Below are 14,834 nucleotides of genomic sequence, written 5' to 3'. Positions count from 1 at the left end.
CGGATTTTGAGCCCGTGCCGAGTTTCTCACAGGCGGAGAGTGGGGGCCCAAAATCGCCCCCACATTGCCACATCCCCAGCCTCTCAAGCAGCTATGCTGCTGTCGGAAATTAATGCGCTTGGGGGGGAGGGGGGGGGGGCGTTGAAAGAGATCAAAAGTGGCAGGAGAATTGAGACAGAAAGGTTGTGCAGAGGACGTTAGGGAGGGACTGGGAGAGGAAGGGGTGACAGGTTATTTACACAGCAGTGAGTGACTCAGAGCAGCTGAGCCGGGCTCCTCTACTCCCTCTGTCGGCACAGGCCAGACTCTGACTGGAAATCCCCACTGGAAAGTCCCGGCGTGTTTTCCCTCCTCGACTTGTTTCTATCTTCTGACTTTCGCCAAAGTGGCGAAGAGCGTCTGCGAACCGAGCTCAGTGTCATGCGAGTGAAGTCCGGAGCAACCTTGCAGTTAAACCCGATCAAAGCAGGGGGTCCGGACATAATTCAACAAGTTCACTATTCAGCAAGAGGCTGAAACCCAACCTCACCGGTAAAAACCTCAATTATTTCTGATTTGCAAATGTTTTATTCTGCTCTGTTTCGGGTTTGTGCTATTTAATCTGAATATTATTTTGTTTTAATGTCTGAATGTTGTGGGTGGCCCGTTTGCTTTGACAGGATCCGGCTTGTGTCTCTGTCTGTGTAACTAATAGCCGCCGTGCTAACTCTCTGCCGTTCTCCATCCGCTGCAGGGTGTACTGAAGATGGCAGCTGAAGGCGGTTTGTTGCCTCAGTTTCTCTTCGCCAGTAACTTGACGAAGGCGGTGAGACTCCGGGAGAGGATCTCCAATGACCTGGTCAAGCCCGCCTGCACCAATGGTTTGATTCACTATTTCAGGAATATGCACAAGTACACGGTGGAGCTGTTCCGCCTGAGTCATTTCAGCCCTCAGTTCAGGACTAAAATCCAAGAGGCTCTATTCGACAGGGCCCAACAGACTGCCCTTGAGCAAAACAGGAACCTCAACTGGTGTAGAGAGGTCAAGACGCTTGTGCCTTTGAAGACAAACGGTAAGAGTTGAAGCACAATTCCTCATTCGCCAATTTCAAAAGAACAGTGTTATGTCTTTAATCTATCTAACTTTTAAAACATTTCTTTATTTAGCACTGCTACCTTTCAGCGCCAGTGACTCGGGTTCAATTCCGGCCTTGGGTGACTGTGTGGAGTTTGTACCTTCTCCCCATGCCCGCGTGGATTTGCTCCGGGTTCCTCCCACAGTCCAAAGATGTGCTGGTTAGGTGGATTGGCCATGTTAAATTGCCCCTTAGTTTCCTATGGGGATAGGACAAGAGTAGGCCTAGGTGGGGTGATCTTTCAGAGGATCGGTGCAAAGTTGATGGGCCGAATGGCCTCCTTCGACGCAGTCGGGATTCGTTGATTCTATTTATTTTACGGATCTCATATGCGTGACATTGTAGCAGCTATTTTCACCATAGTGGAGTTAGCTGTACAAGAGACAAATAATTGATATGTTTTTTCATTCAAAATCGAATATTTCATATTTCCAAAGTGGCTATATTTTCTGGTGTAAGTAATATTTTGATTTTCAAACAAATGAACAGGGAGAGTGCTGCAGGGAACAACTATTGCAAATTCAGTTCATACCAATACAGTGATCTTCCATTGTATTTGGGTTTGATTCTTTAATGAAATCAACATTAGTATATCATTTTCAATTTTGTTGCTTTTTCGTTGATTGTGTTTTTTTTAAACTCCCAATAGGAACTCTGCTCAGAGTTAAATTGCTGCCTGTAACATGTTTAGGGTTGTTTGAAAAGGTGTTTCAAAGGGTGTTGGCCATTACATGGTTGTACATTCCACCAAAAAGGATTGAAAATTTAAACAGTTCCTCAGATATTAAATTGTCCAATGCCCATTTTACAACTTGATATTAAACATCATCACAGCAGCTGAATCTTAACAAATATATTGTTCCTAATGTGGACTGATAATAGGACATTCAGTTCTACATGATGGCAATGAACAATTCTATTTCTGAAAGAAATTCGAAATTATTTCTGTAACCGTCTAGAGCTCTCATGCAAAGTTTCATTTTCAGTTTAAGAAGCCGAGTGGCGAATGCTGCCAAGTGCTCATTCAGACAGTTTCAACATTGCTACCAAAGTATCCTTTGTGATCATTTGTTGCCGCAAATTTTCAATGTCGAGGCCAAAAGTTATTTTTTGAATTGATGTTCATTTCTTTCCATGAGTTCTTTGCTAGCAGAGTATGCACATACTACATTCAGAAATTTGGGTGTTTTCGGTGATTCAGTGCTGACGTGTCTGGGGATGTGAAAATATAACAAATGGGGAAGGGTGTAGGAGTCTGTTAAAATTAAAACTTCCCCTGAAAGTCCCAACAGCTATTGGTTGAATCAAATTTTACTTGTGTAATGCATAAACATTCCAAGTACCCAAACTCCCCAACCACACCCACTTGGAAATTCCACTTCATGAAATAGGGCTCAGACAGCTACACATTACAAAAGAGTAATGGCGACTGCATGCAGTATTAGTCAAACTGCTACTCGTATGGAAATTCCATAGATTATACAGGGAATTTTACATGGCCCATTCTTAAAAAGGAAGTCTGAACGTTGAACTCTGTGCATTCCCTGGTGATTCATTTTAGTGCCTTTTAAGCTAGTTTCCATATCTAACTAGGTTAGATCTGTTTATAACACTTGCTTCAGTTTTATGTTTCCTTTCTCTTTCTCCCCCCTCCCCATACCTTTTTCAGCTCTGTCCCACAAAAAATTACAAATGAATCAACCAGGGAACTAGTTTTCTGATACACAATTATTGTTGAAATAGGTACAGGTTTTGCATGAATGCTAAATGCAGATCTGAGCTAGAAATTTTTATTGTGAATTGGTCCACGTGTTACTTGATCGAGCACCAGGTGATATTTGGCTGCCATAATGTTTCTTCTGAGGACAACCTTCTAAAAATCAATGTGTGGCGATGTAAACGTTTTATTATTAAGAATACAAATTTTAATGTACTTTGGTGTTTTCGGTCTTGTGGTAAAACAATAACAAGAATCTCTCTGTCAGAGGATCAATAATTTCATGAATGTCAGGTTTGTAACTCTCATATTGAAATTTGGAAGTGGGATACTAGCTTTAGACCTCTATAAATGTGTCAGCAAAAATCCGTTCGGAAAACCAATGATTCCGAATGCTTTCCCACATTCGGGTCATGTCACTGTGCAGTAGTTTCACACTACACAGTCCAAATCCAGCATTGTTGTATTAGAGGAAAAGAGGCTCTAATGATACATGCTGTCCCTATAATAGTGCATCACCTGATTTTAAAAGGGATTATGCTTTGGGAGATTATTGACTGTGATTTGGCGAAAGAAAAGTTGGATGTTCTGACATGGGAAAGATTGTCTTATCAACCAACTAACTATTGCTAAGATTATTGGAGGTACTGTCCAACATGGTAGCATGATGTGAAGCTACAGGATCCTGTTGATTGCTCTTATAGCATCCTTAATGTGTGAATGTGAAAAATGTCAGTATTATAATTTCATAGGTAGCTAGAGAATGTCAGATTCTCTGCTGGGTGTACACCATACTTGACCAATGATTTCCTCATCAGAATAATGGCTTATTAAGGTGGGTGTTCCCTAATTTGATTCTCATTAAACTGGGCAGTACCTGTGGTGGAGAAAGGAATTGTTCTGTATTTTGCACCAATCATCAGAGTCAGACAGTATAACACCGATCAGGCTGATCTTAATCTCCGTTTTAGAAATGTATTTTTCTTGTGTTGAGGTGACGTGGGAAAGGGCAACATTTATTGTCCCTCAGATACCCTAATGGGCTTCTTGAATGGCACAGTTCGAGTGATGATGCCCCCTTAGTGGTGTTGGGAGACATTTCTGATTTGTTGATGGTGAAAGAGTGGCTATGTATATGCTGTTTAGGATGGTATGTGACTCAGAAGTGTTTCTACCACTCTTGTATCAGATGGTACTGGTTATATGGGAGGCAGATGCTGCTGAAGTAACTGGTAGTTACTACATTGTAGCCTGTAGCCACAGTATGTTGGTGGACATTGAGTCCAGTGGCATGGACATCATTCACGCTTCATGCTGGATAATATAAAACCTATTGAATGTTGTCACTATCCCCATTAGGTAGGTGGTGAGCATTCCACCATACTCTTGACTTAACCTCTTCAATATCTACAAGACTTTTGAGGGCTCAACAAGTGAGCTTTTCATCACACGGAGCCTAGTCGGTCTCTTCCTTTTGCCTTGGTATTGATTTTGTTGATCTTTAGGAATGCCAATAAAGTACTTGGGGAGGTGGCAAGGTTTTCTCTAGTTCAAGATGACACTAGTAACAGCAACTTGCATTTATATGGCACACTTAATGTTGTAAAGTAAGTAAAATCACCATAGTCCCAGATGATTATAGGCTGCTTTCCCCTTTGAGTGGGAGAGCTGACTGGTGGTGATTTAACCTGAGGATCACCACACCTCAAGCGAGGAGCAAGTTTGAGAAAACAGGACCTTCATTAATAACCTCAGCTAGTATGGGAATTGAACCCGCACTGTTGGCCTTGCTCTGTATCACAAATCAGCTGTCCAGCCAACTGAGCTAAACCCAATTTCTATCACAACCCCTTATATTCTCTTTCTGAACCTGGTGGTGGGCTGGGCAGCCTGATTTTTACAGTGGCCAGAGATTGGATGCTCGGTTTCTGCCCATAGCCCATCAATAAAAGGCTAGTGAAGCCCGTCCTCAAAACGAACCTGGACTCTGTTGGCATTATTGGGCAGTTGCCGATTTCAGCAAGGCACATTACTCAAACCACTGTATTTCTGTTTCCCCACACGAGTTGCCCAAGAGTTACCTTTTGAGAGCAACTGATAATTTAACAAGGATACAATGCCAGGCATCCAAAAAAAGTGGGTAATCATTTAGGTTAGCTGTTATAACTTTGTGCGTGTCATTAGAATGGCTCTGTGCCTTAATTTGATTTATACTATTTGAAATCTACCCTCAATCATTCCAACACCAGTTTTAAAGTGAGTTAACATTCCTGCCATCCTGCTCAAAATCCGTGGGCTTTTGCTTGGCGCTGGAATGAATACGCAGTTTGATGTATGGCTCCAATTTTTAAACAGCACAAAGGACAGTAGTATATGCAGGGCAATCCCTGTTGCTTTATTTTCCCAAAGATGGATTTGCCACCTTCCCTTCCTCCACCAGAAAGAATGGTCTGCAACTTCCAGGTACTGTAGGCTTAACTGGGTTAATAGTGTGTCAGAGATGTTAGTGAGAAAGTTCCTGGAAACAGTTCCATTTTGAGTGATATTTTTATTCTGTGATTAAGTTTTGTGCCTTCAGATGGATTTTGGCAATTTATACACTGCTGACTTTTCTGATTATTACAGCAATAAATAACATTAATGAAATAACAGTTCTTTGGGCTGGTCCACAAAATAAAGAACAGCCAACTATTTTTGCACAGACTGTCTGACGTTAAACACGTTTTGCCTGTGTAACATTTTCCTAATTAAGATTGGGTAACTTATTAATTTGAAGACCAGATGTGATTTGTTTTTTTCACTTAATGATTACAAACATTTGTTTATAATATACATCTTTGCATATAAAACTTTGGGTTAATTTGAGTTCTCCCCTTATTTGTTTCTGTCTCAGGTGATGGAAACTGCCTTCTGCATGCAACATCCCAGTTTATGTGGGGAGTTCAGGATATCGATCTTATCCTTCGCAAAACACTATGGGACGCCCTGAAAGAAACCGATACAAGAAACTTCAAACTACGGTGGCAGGTCGAATGTGTCCGATCACAAGGATTTGAAGCCACGGGCCTCCGTTATGACACCAAGGTGAATTTTCAATATTTGCTTCAAAACCATCTAACATGATGCTGATTTGGATCAATTGGATCAAAGTAATGCTTTTGGAAAAAATAATTGGTTTAGTTATACCAAATACTGAATAAGTTAACGTTTGGTGTTAATATCAGAATACAATTGAAGTTTTGGGACATCAACCATTTCAATGATTTTGCTCCATGATATATTTTTCCTATTTCTACCAACTCATTTTTTCTACAGAACTGGGATGACGAATGGGAGAAGGTGCTGGAAATGGCATCAGTAGGTTCACAGTTTGGCCAGCCAGGGCTACCTTTCGACTCACTAGAGGAGATCCATATCTTTGTTCTTGCCAATATCCTTAAAAGACCAATAATTGTTATTGCTGGTGAGTGTTTGACAAAAATAAAAACTACTGCACAAAGTATTGATGAGAATAAATTGCTGGATGTTGGATTTGCGTGTGAAATTTGAAAATAAGCTAAACCTTCATCGGGTGCAAATGTTCTTTTTATAGAAGGGCAACACAACTGGGTAGAGACTTGTGTGGCTGATTGTATTTAGAGTGCGCATTTCTCCATGTTTTTGAAGCCAATTCTTTTTTCCCCAATTAAGGGCCAATTTAACATGGCTAATCCACCCACCCTGCACACCTTTTGGGTTGTAGAGGTAAGACAAGGGGAGAATGTGCAAACTTCACACGGACAGTGATCCGGGTCTTCGGCACCGTGATGCAGCAGTGCTAACCACTGCACCACTGTGCCGCCCGTGATATCTCCATTTTTGATCAGAATCAATAGAAACCTCTGAAAGATATCATGTGCAAAAACTTCCAGATGTTCAATAATGGGACAATACTTATTGTTTACATTGGGATTAGATCTAAAGTCATTCCCCAATGATGATTCAGGATATTGATCTAAGTTTCTGTTGCAGTTTAAAGCAAACTGTCAGTTGTTGGACTTTAGGTAGTTGTGTTAGGTACATCCTCTACACATTAGACATAAATGGAAGGATCAAAGCTGTAACATTGGCCTCCATTCAAAGAAAAATTAAAGGTGGAGGAATAACAAAATTGTGGTTGTGACCCTGGCTTCTCTTCAGGGTTGATTCATGCTGTGATGTCACCAAGTTCATTCCAACATGATCCATTCATACGTAGAGTGCAACAGAATTGAAAGGTCAGAAATTTGATGATCTTGGTGTTCACAAAAATGCAATTTAAGTTGTATCTGCACCAACAGGGATTCAGCAGTAAGCGAAGGTTATGTTAATCACCCCTTTGAGATTTTGCTTAAAGTCTTATACTTCCAGAACACGCAATTTCTTAAATCGTTTCTACAGAGTGAACCTCATCTCTTGCAAAGTTGTCTTTAATAAACAATCATTCCTTTCAACAGACAGAGTGCTGAGAAGCTTCGGCACAAACACCAGTTTGGCTCCCTTGCATTTTGGAGGAATTTACCTGCCGCTGCATTGGCCAGCACAAGAATGCTACAAATATCCCATAGTGCTCGGATATGACACACAGCATTTTTCACCACTTGTTACCATTGATGACAGGAGTCCAGGTATCTACTGATTTTCTTTTTCTCTTAAATCAATGTGAGTTAACACCACATTCAAAATTGTCTGGTTCATGCAATGTTATTAGTATCCACCTGCAGAAATGAAAAGAAAAATATAGAATTGTTAGAAAATTAAACAAAAACAGAAAATATTGGAAGCATGCAGCAGTCCTTCAGCTTATCATGTGACCTTTAATCTTTTGTTGCTGTAGCTGCACTTTAATTTTTCACACCACCTTTTATGCCCTCCACCCAAATACTGATATCTTCAAATCATTGCAGTGTGGAACGAGGCCATTTGGCCCATCAAGTCTGAATCTAACCTCCGAAAGAGCACTCTAACTGTGCACACTTCCGCTCTATCCCCATAACCCCACGCATTGATCATGGCCAATCACCTAACTGAACATTTGTGAACACTGAGGGGCAATTTGGCATGCCCAATCCACCTTTTTTTTTTAAAGTCGCCATAGACCCAGATGTCTGCTTTCCCCTTTGAGGGGGAGTGCTGACTGGTGGTGATTTAACCTGAGGATCACCACACCTCAGGCAAGAGGCAAGGTTGAGAAGGCGGGGCCTTCGTGAATAACCTAATTGTATCTCTGCCCTGCAATTCTACTTGGAGTTCTGCTTCCAACTTTCACCTGGGTGAGTTTTTAGATAAGTGAGAAACCACCTAACTCCCCACCCCTGCTCTCCCAGTGCACCTGTCGTCCATGGCATTTAAATATTCAAATAACAATTAAAGTTCCATTTTAACACATTACTCCGAATGTAACAGAACTATTTCCCGAGCTGTGGGAAACTCAGTGGGGTCAGTGAGGCGAGTACACTGGAAGAACCTCTTCAGTGAAACTAACAGGCAGGGAAACCTGTGATCAGTTAATGAAGAGCTGCGGCCATGGCCAAATGGGAGGCTGTTGCTCACAGCTCTCCTCGGAGTGCTTTCTATGCTTGAGAGGTGATTGCCAACTTCTTGGAAATCCATTCACCTGCACTGCATTTTACTCACCTTCAGTTCCACTTAACCTGAAGGAAGTAAAGGATAATGCCCAAACGTAAAGTGTGTAACACCCCACACTGGTTGGGTCTTGGCCTCTTCCCAATGATGTTTCCTTGCAGGTTTCTCCTGCAGAGCAGAGAGTTTTGAGTGTTTATAATTATGGGGATAGAAGAAAAAGGATAACATTTGTGGAGGGTGACTGTGAGGCATGGATGCAAGAGGACAATAGGCAGCTATATTTTTAAAATTGTGAGCATGGCCTCTGGAGTTTTTGTCCAGACTTCTTCTTTATTAGTTCAACAATTATGCAGAAATTTTAAAATAAAATGTTTAATGTGCCTACTTCCTTGTTTCGCCTGAAATACACACAAGATCAATTGTATTGCCCAAACTGGCCATTTAAAATGGTAAATTTTCACTGATGTAATGCAGCAATGCCGATGCCAGGTTTTTCCAAGTACCCACTTGAGCCCAGCAGTACAGTTATACAAATGAGGGAAAATACAAAATAGTGGCTAGAACTTCCCTGGTTGAAAAAGGGAATAAAGGTTTTGGCGTAACCAAATCAAACACAAACACAAAATTAGATGGACCCAGGAGACTGAGAACTTTCAGGGCTCTGCTTTCTATCAACTGATGCCTTCATTTTAAAACCTGTAATGTACAGAATGTCACAATCAAAGACAGAAAAAGGTGACATAGTGGTTGAGATTCTGACTCAGAGTTTTGCCATTTCCTGCTTGTTTTTGTTAGAAACAGAACTTCCACCTCGACCATGAAGAGTAAGCATGTGATACTTCATTGACCCACCCTGCGTTGGGTAATCCATTACACATTTGTTGCTTGAACAGGGTGTATAATGCTGACCTGTTGTATCCACACATCTCCTCAAAGTTTTGTTCCACAGGAAAGTGCTAAAAACATAATGTTTGATGTAAACTTTATGTTTCAAACAGAAATCCGTGCCGTTCCATTGGTCCATGATGGAAGAAGACAATTTGAAGACTACACTGTGCATTTTTTAATACCAAAAGAGGAGGAAAATAAAGCCAGGCTGTTGGAAGACTACTTTAATCTGGTTGAAATTCCAGTCCAGGGTCTGGAGTTTGGTACCACCCACTTAATTAAAGCTGCTAGGTAAAATAGTTGCCCTATTGGTTAATCGCACCTTGCTTCAAAAGAACAAAGAAAAGTACAGCACAGGAACAGGCCCTTTGGCCCTCCAAGCCTGTGCCAACCATGCTGCCCGTCTAAACTAAAATTTTCTACAGTTCCTGAGTCCGTATCCCTCTATTCCCATCCTATTCATGTATTTGTCAAGATGCCCCTTAAATGTCACTATCGTCCCTGCTTCCACCACCTCCTCTGGCAGCGAGTTCCAGGCACCCACTACCCTCTGTGTAAAAAAAAAAAAAAAAAACTTGCCTCGCACATCTCCTCTAAACCTTGCCCCTCGCACCTTAAACCTATGCACCCTAATAATTGACCCTACCAGTAGTTTATTTTTGCTTGTGACTGCTTTGTAGTGAAGCCAAATTGCACATTTGTTAAAATGGCAGTTGGTTGTGTCATTACTTTCAACACTTTCAGTCAGACAAAAACAAAAGTGAAACATCAAGACAGTCTAAAATGGCTGCTGTGGAATCTAGTTATATGACTTCTTTTATCAGTGTTGTGACGTTACTTCCATCTTAAGAATTAAAACTGACTCCAGAAATGGGAAGAAATGCCCAGTCATTTCTGATGCAAGATTCCTCTTGCAAACTTTTGTATCTAATTTCTGACTTTAAACGTTGTGCCTCAGGCTCTTGGTGATGTGCATTGCAAATTGAAGAAGTCTGTGCACCTTGTTCAGAGGTTGTAGAGCAAACGTCAGTTGAATGCTGGAGCTTTTTCCATCACTAGTTTGCTAAATAATGTATTGCTTTTCTAATTCTTGGAGGAAATTCCGCAGCTTTTCTTAAGTTAATGGAATATAATGCTCGGAATACCGCTGTTGGTTCACAGAATGTCCACAATGCAGTTTGGTCCACATTAAAAACACATAACTAGTTGATTTCTACAGAAATAGTTTGTGGTGTTTTTGAATGAAGTATATGTGGCATAGATTTTAAACCTGTGCTATTTTGGTGGTTTCAGGTTGGATGAAGGCAACCTTCCAGAAGACTTAAATTTAGTGGAGGATTACTATCAACTGGTGAATCATGAACACAAGAGGTGGCAGGAGATTCTGGCTGAGACCAATAGGCCTGCTTACAACCGGATCCAAATGAATGCTGCTGCATACCAAGGGTCACTTATAGAAGAAAAATGTGCCACCTTTGGGTGCCTTTTCTACTGTTCTGTAAGGACAAAACCATTTTGTCATGAGTGTTTTGAGCATGCAAAGGGCACAAAGACAGAATGCAACATGAAAGCTCAGGAGCAAAAGAAAAAGAAAGGATTCTGTCCTCCTCGGACCGAGTTGGTTATCACTGCGACGACGCCTGCAGAACCGGAACGATCATCTCGGCCTCGCTCGGCACCACCCACAGCCCCTAGTCTTTCTCTCTTTAGCGAAACCAATGCCATGAAATGCAAGGTTCCCAAATGCCCCTTTACCTTTAATGTACAGCACAATGGATTATGCGAGCAGTGCTTCAAAATGAGAACAGTAGTGCCAGGCAACACTACTGATAATAGGACTCCTGAGTTGAGAGCACCATGTCACAGAGAGTCCAGTTCAGAGAGAGTCGGTTCCTCCCGGGAGAATTCAAAGACTAAGCAAGCTGCTGGTAACCCATTACATCAAGAGTGCATCCAATGTAGTAGTTGTCATCAAGAAACTCGAACAACAGTTAACGGATTGTGTAATATGTGCTTGTTAAGGACATTTCAAGGAATCACTTCATCCTCCCACGACGACTCTAGCTCCTTGCGTTCAGGCCACGAGAGGTCACATTCCGACCCAAGCCAAATTACAAGGAATATGGGTCACCTGCCAGCCGTTGATCAATACCACATCTCTAACGTATGGCCTTCCGCCACTGGGCCACAGGCTTCTGAAAGCACACAGCAGAACCGAGTCAACCACACCCCTGAGGAGCCGAAAGAAAGTTTCCAACCGTGCAAGAACTCTGGGTGCCACTACTTTGGAACAAAAGAGCATCAGGGTTATTGCACCATCTGCTTTATTGAGTACAGAGAAAACCTCAGTAAGTTGTGTACTTTGTTTAAATAAATGATTCATGAGCTTTCTGTAAGGGAGCATTTGATAACTTTCACCACTGGAAAATATTTAGCTGTCTTGACTAATTCAATTCTGGAATAGCCCTTGTGAAAGGGTTGTCCATTTGTTCAACATTTTAGTTATAGCTTTTATAGTTAGGCATTTTTAAAGCAAATTTTTTAAAGTATATTCATTATGGCTGCCTGGAAGAGTTGGGCCCAGATAGAATGCCTAATTACTGCTGTGCCTTTTTACCATTCCAGTGCTATTTCCAAATTTCATAGCCTAAACTTTGATTTCAATTTGAACTGTTCAGTTCATTCAACTATCTTCAAAGCAAACTCCCCAAAAAAACACACTAAAATCCCTCACTTTGATACCACATTGTGAATGTGATTTTATCGGGTCTAAGTAGAAATAAATGTCAGAGATCCTAAAGGCACTTGATCGGATTTTGGTCAAAAAATGTATTTCAACGTAAAAGGAAAGATCTTGGGATTCATTCATTGTGTATTATATTTGTTTATATGTGACCCTCTATTATCCAGTGAAGAATGTAGGTCTGCTAGGGTATCCTACAAAATTATCTGCCGTAACATCTCCCAAAAACTACATATAAACAGTAATACGAGTACCAGGCGAGATTAGGGGTTGCATTTGTTCAGAACAGATATACGTTAACTTTTTTCCATGAATATCCGTTGCGGAATACTGCATTGTTTGTGGCTTTTTTAACAAAGGTAATCAAAACAATGTTGCATCTTTTTTTTCTTGTCTCCGAAAGGTGAGACATCTGCCGTGAATCAAAACAAACCACAAAGGAATGTACAGCCTTCTCACCGACCATCTTCAACTGATCCCAGATTCCAGAACCAGGCTAGTTGTCGAGGTCAAGACTGCAACACATTTGGAAACAGTCATTTCGAAGGATATTGCCAAAAATGTTTTATAGATACACAATATCAAAGATACAACGAAGCAACATCTCGAGGGAATTCCAGCACTGTAAGTAGCTTGTGATGTGTACAATTAGATATAGAATTTTAAATTATACTTTTAATCACAAATATGCTCTCCCGATATCACAGGATTGCACTTTTTTGTATACTTTTTCCTCTGTCCCTGATCAAGTCTCCCAACAAAATACCTCGGAGCCAAACGAGTAGACAAGCAGACAATCTGCTCCTAGGTCTATCCCAATGTTGCTTTGGTTTTCTGGCCCATCGATAGTAGAGCTGAATTTACAATTCGCTGCATTGGTTATTTGTGTGCTCCTTAATTAATCTCTGGTCCACTTCCCAACCTAGAATTTGTTTTTGCCTACGAATTTGACAACAGTGAAGAGAAAATAATACTAGACATTTTCTTTTACACAAGTTATACAAAAAGTTCTAAGAAATGTGTATGAAAGACTTGAGAAATTCACTTTGTAACTGGAATGAGGGTCAGAAGAATGAAGTGAATTGCCACGTGATTGTGTGTGTTATTAAATTCCATACTTATAAAATTTCACAGTTTCCCTTTTCCGTTCTAAACTGCTGGTCCGAAGCAAAACCGTTCTTTGATTTTCCTGGAATGAAAGGATGTGGAAGGCACATTATTGAGCCATTGCCACAACGTGCAGCATTTAAACTATGTCCTCTTTGACTTAAGTGCAAAAGTAATTTCTGTTTAGAAAGAAAAAAATGAATCTCTCTGTACAATCAATGGAAGACGTGCACTCCTATATCACTAATTGGAGTAGGCTGATTCTACTTGCCGTCCTTGGCTCAGGAATTTCCATGTGGGGGTGAAACCAGTTGAGGGACAGGGAGAAAATATACAAAAGGAGTAATATTTGCTTTTTGTGTATTTGCCGCAGAAATCAAAGTGGAATTCCCAGCTTGGGTCATTGGCTGTGCGGAGTCTGCACACTGTCCCTGTGTTGTGTGGGTTTCCTCCGGGTGCTCTGGTTTCCTCCCACAGTCCAAAAATGTGCAGGTTAGGTGGATTGGCCATGCTAAATTGCCCCTTAGTGTCCAAAAAGGGTAGGCAGAGTTACTACGGGGATAGGGTGGAGGTGTGGGCTTAAGTAGGGTGCTCTTTCCAAGGGCCGGTGCAGACTCGATGGGCCGAATGGCCTCCTTCTGCTCTGTAAATTCTATGATTCTATGAAATTATTTTTTTCCTTGATTGTATCTTCCAGACTGCATCGCAACGTCGACCTTCTGACGGCATTGAGTTGAAAGCTCAGAGGATGAAATGTGCAAGGAACTATTGTAACAATGTAACATCCAATGACAACGAACTTTGCCTACAGTGTCGACAAAGCAATCCTGGCAGCGCCCGGGATCCAGCCTCAAATAACCCACCAAAGCAGCGTTGCCACACCACAGGCTGTGACCATTTTGGGAATAATAAATGCAATGGGTACTGCAATGAATGCTATGTTTTTATTTCCACTTATGGAAGAAAATGAAGTCCAGTGCAAATAGCGGAGGCAAAGGATTTTAGTTTCTGCAAGAGGATGAACTGTTTTCGGTGCCATTCTAAAAAGGGTAGGCTTCCGATGCAGAACATAAGGCTTTGTAAAGATTTTCTATAAATGTTTGATTTGTAAATTGACATATTTATTATATTCATAATTTGTTTTTCGAATGTCGGGGACTGTTTGAGAAAACCATAAAACTAGCCTTAATTTCTCTGTACTTTATAGTAAATATAATCCATGTCTTTATTATAACTCTAATAATTGTGCCAAGGGGAAAATAACCCTCAAATAAATTATTTACAAAACACACAAAGCATAAGCAAACTTATTGTATAGTTTCAATGCTGTATATATTCTCGGACAAGGCTATGAAGAGATGTTACTACAGATCCCAAACGGTCATAACACTCAAGTTGTATCAATCACTCTTCACAATCATTGGGTGGGATTCTCCGTCCCGCCAGCCCCATTTTCCTGCACGGCGCGCCCTCCCCGGCAGTGGGATTCTCCATTCCCGCAGCCGGCCAATGGACCTTCCGATTGTGACCACCCCACGCCGTCGGGAAACCCACGGGCATGGGTGCGTTGCCGGTGAAGCCGAGGATCCCGCTGACGGAGACTCCTGCAGAATTTCTGTACAGAGTCAATACAAGTATGTTTACTGTAATGATGGAATCG

General features: G+C 41.2%; 1 protein-coding gene across 1 annotated transcript; it reads left to right on the top strand.

Moving 5' to 3' along the window:
* Positions 1 to 259: 259 nt before the first annotated feature.
* tnfaip3 (tumor necrosis factor, alpha-induced protein 3) lies at positions 260 to 14,461 on the top strand. The gene is made up of 9 exons (XM_072499661.1): positions 260 to 531; positions 734 to 1,052; positions 5,726 to 5,916; positions 6,148 to 6,295; positions 7,308 to 7,478; positions 9,435 to 9,615; positions 10,618 to 11,672; positions 12,471 to 12,691; positions 13,872 to 14,461. Exons 2-9 carry the CDS (start codon positions 746 to 748, stop codon positions 14,142 to 14,144), a joined length of 2,547 nt encoding a protein of 848 aa, XP_072355762.1. The 5' UTR covers positions 260 to 531; positions 734 to 745; the 3' UTR covers positions 14,145 to 14,461.
* Positions 14,462 to 14,834: the final 373 nt, after the last annotated feature.

This window comes from Scyliorhinus torazame, chromosome 4 (assembly GCF_047496885.1).
Source record: "Scyliorhinus torazame isolate Kashiwa2021f chromosome 4, sScyTor2.1, whole genome shotgun sequence".
NCBI classification, from domain to species: Eukaryota; Metazoa; Chordata; class Chondrichthyes; order Carcharhiniformes; family Scyliorhinidae; genus Scyliorhinus; species Scyliorhinus torazame.
Note: the sequence above shows the minus strand (reverse complement) of the source record. Positions and strands in the feature narration are given on the sequence as shown.

Bases quoted from the DNA above. Each gene is read 5' to 3' on its own strand.
- tnfaip3 (XM_072499661.1), top strand. From the start codon at position 746: ATGGCAGCTGAAGGCGGTTTGTTGCCTCAGTTTCTCTTCGCCAGTAAC. The intron at 1,053-5,725 runs GTAAGAGTTGAA...TTTCTGTCTCAG, and splicing joins TGTGCCTTTGAAGACAAACG to GTGATGGAAACTGCCTTCTG. The intron at 9,616-10,617 runs GTAAAATAGTTG...TGGTGGTTTCAG, and splicing joins CACTTAATTAAAGCTGCTAG to GTTGGATGAAGGCAACCTTC.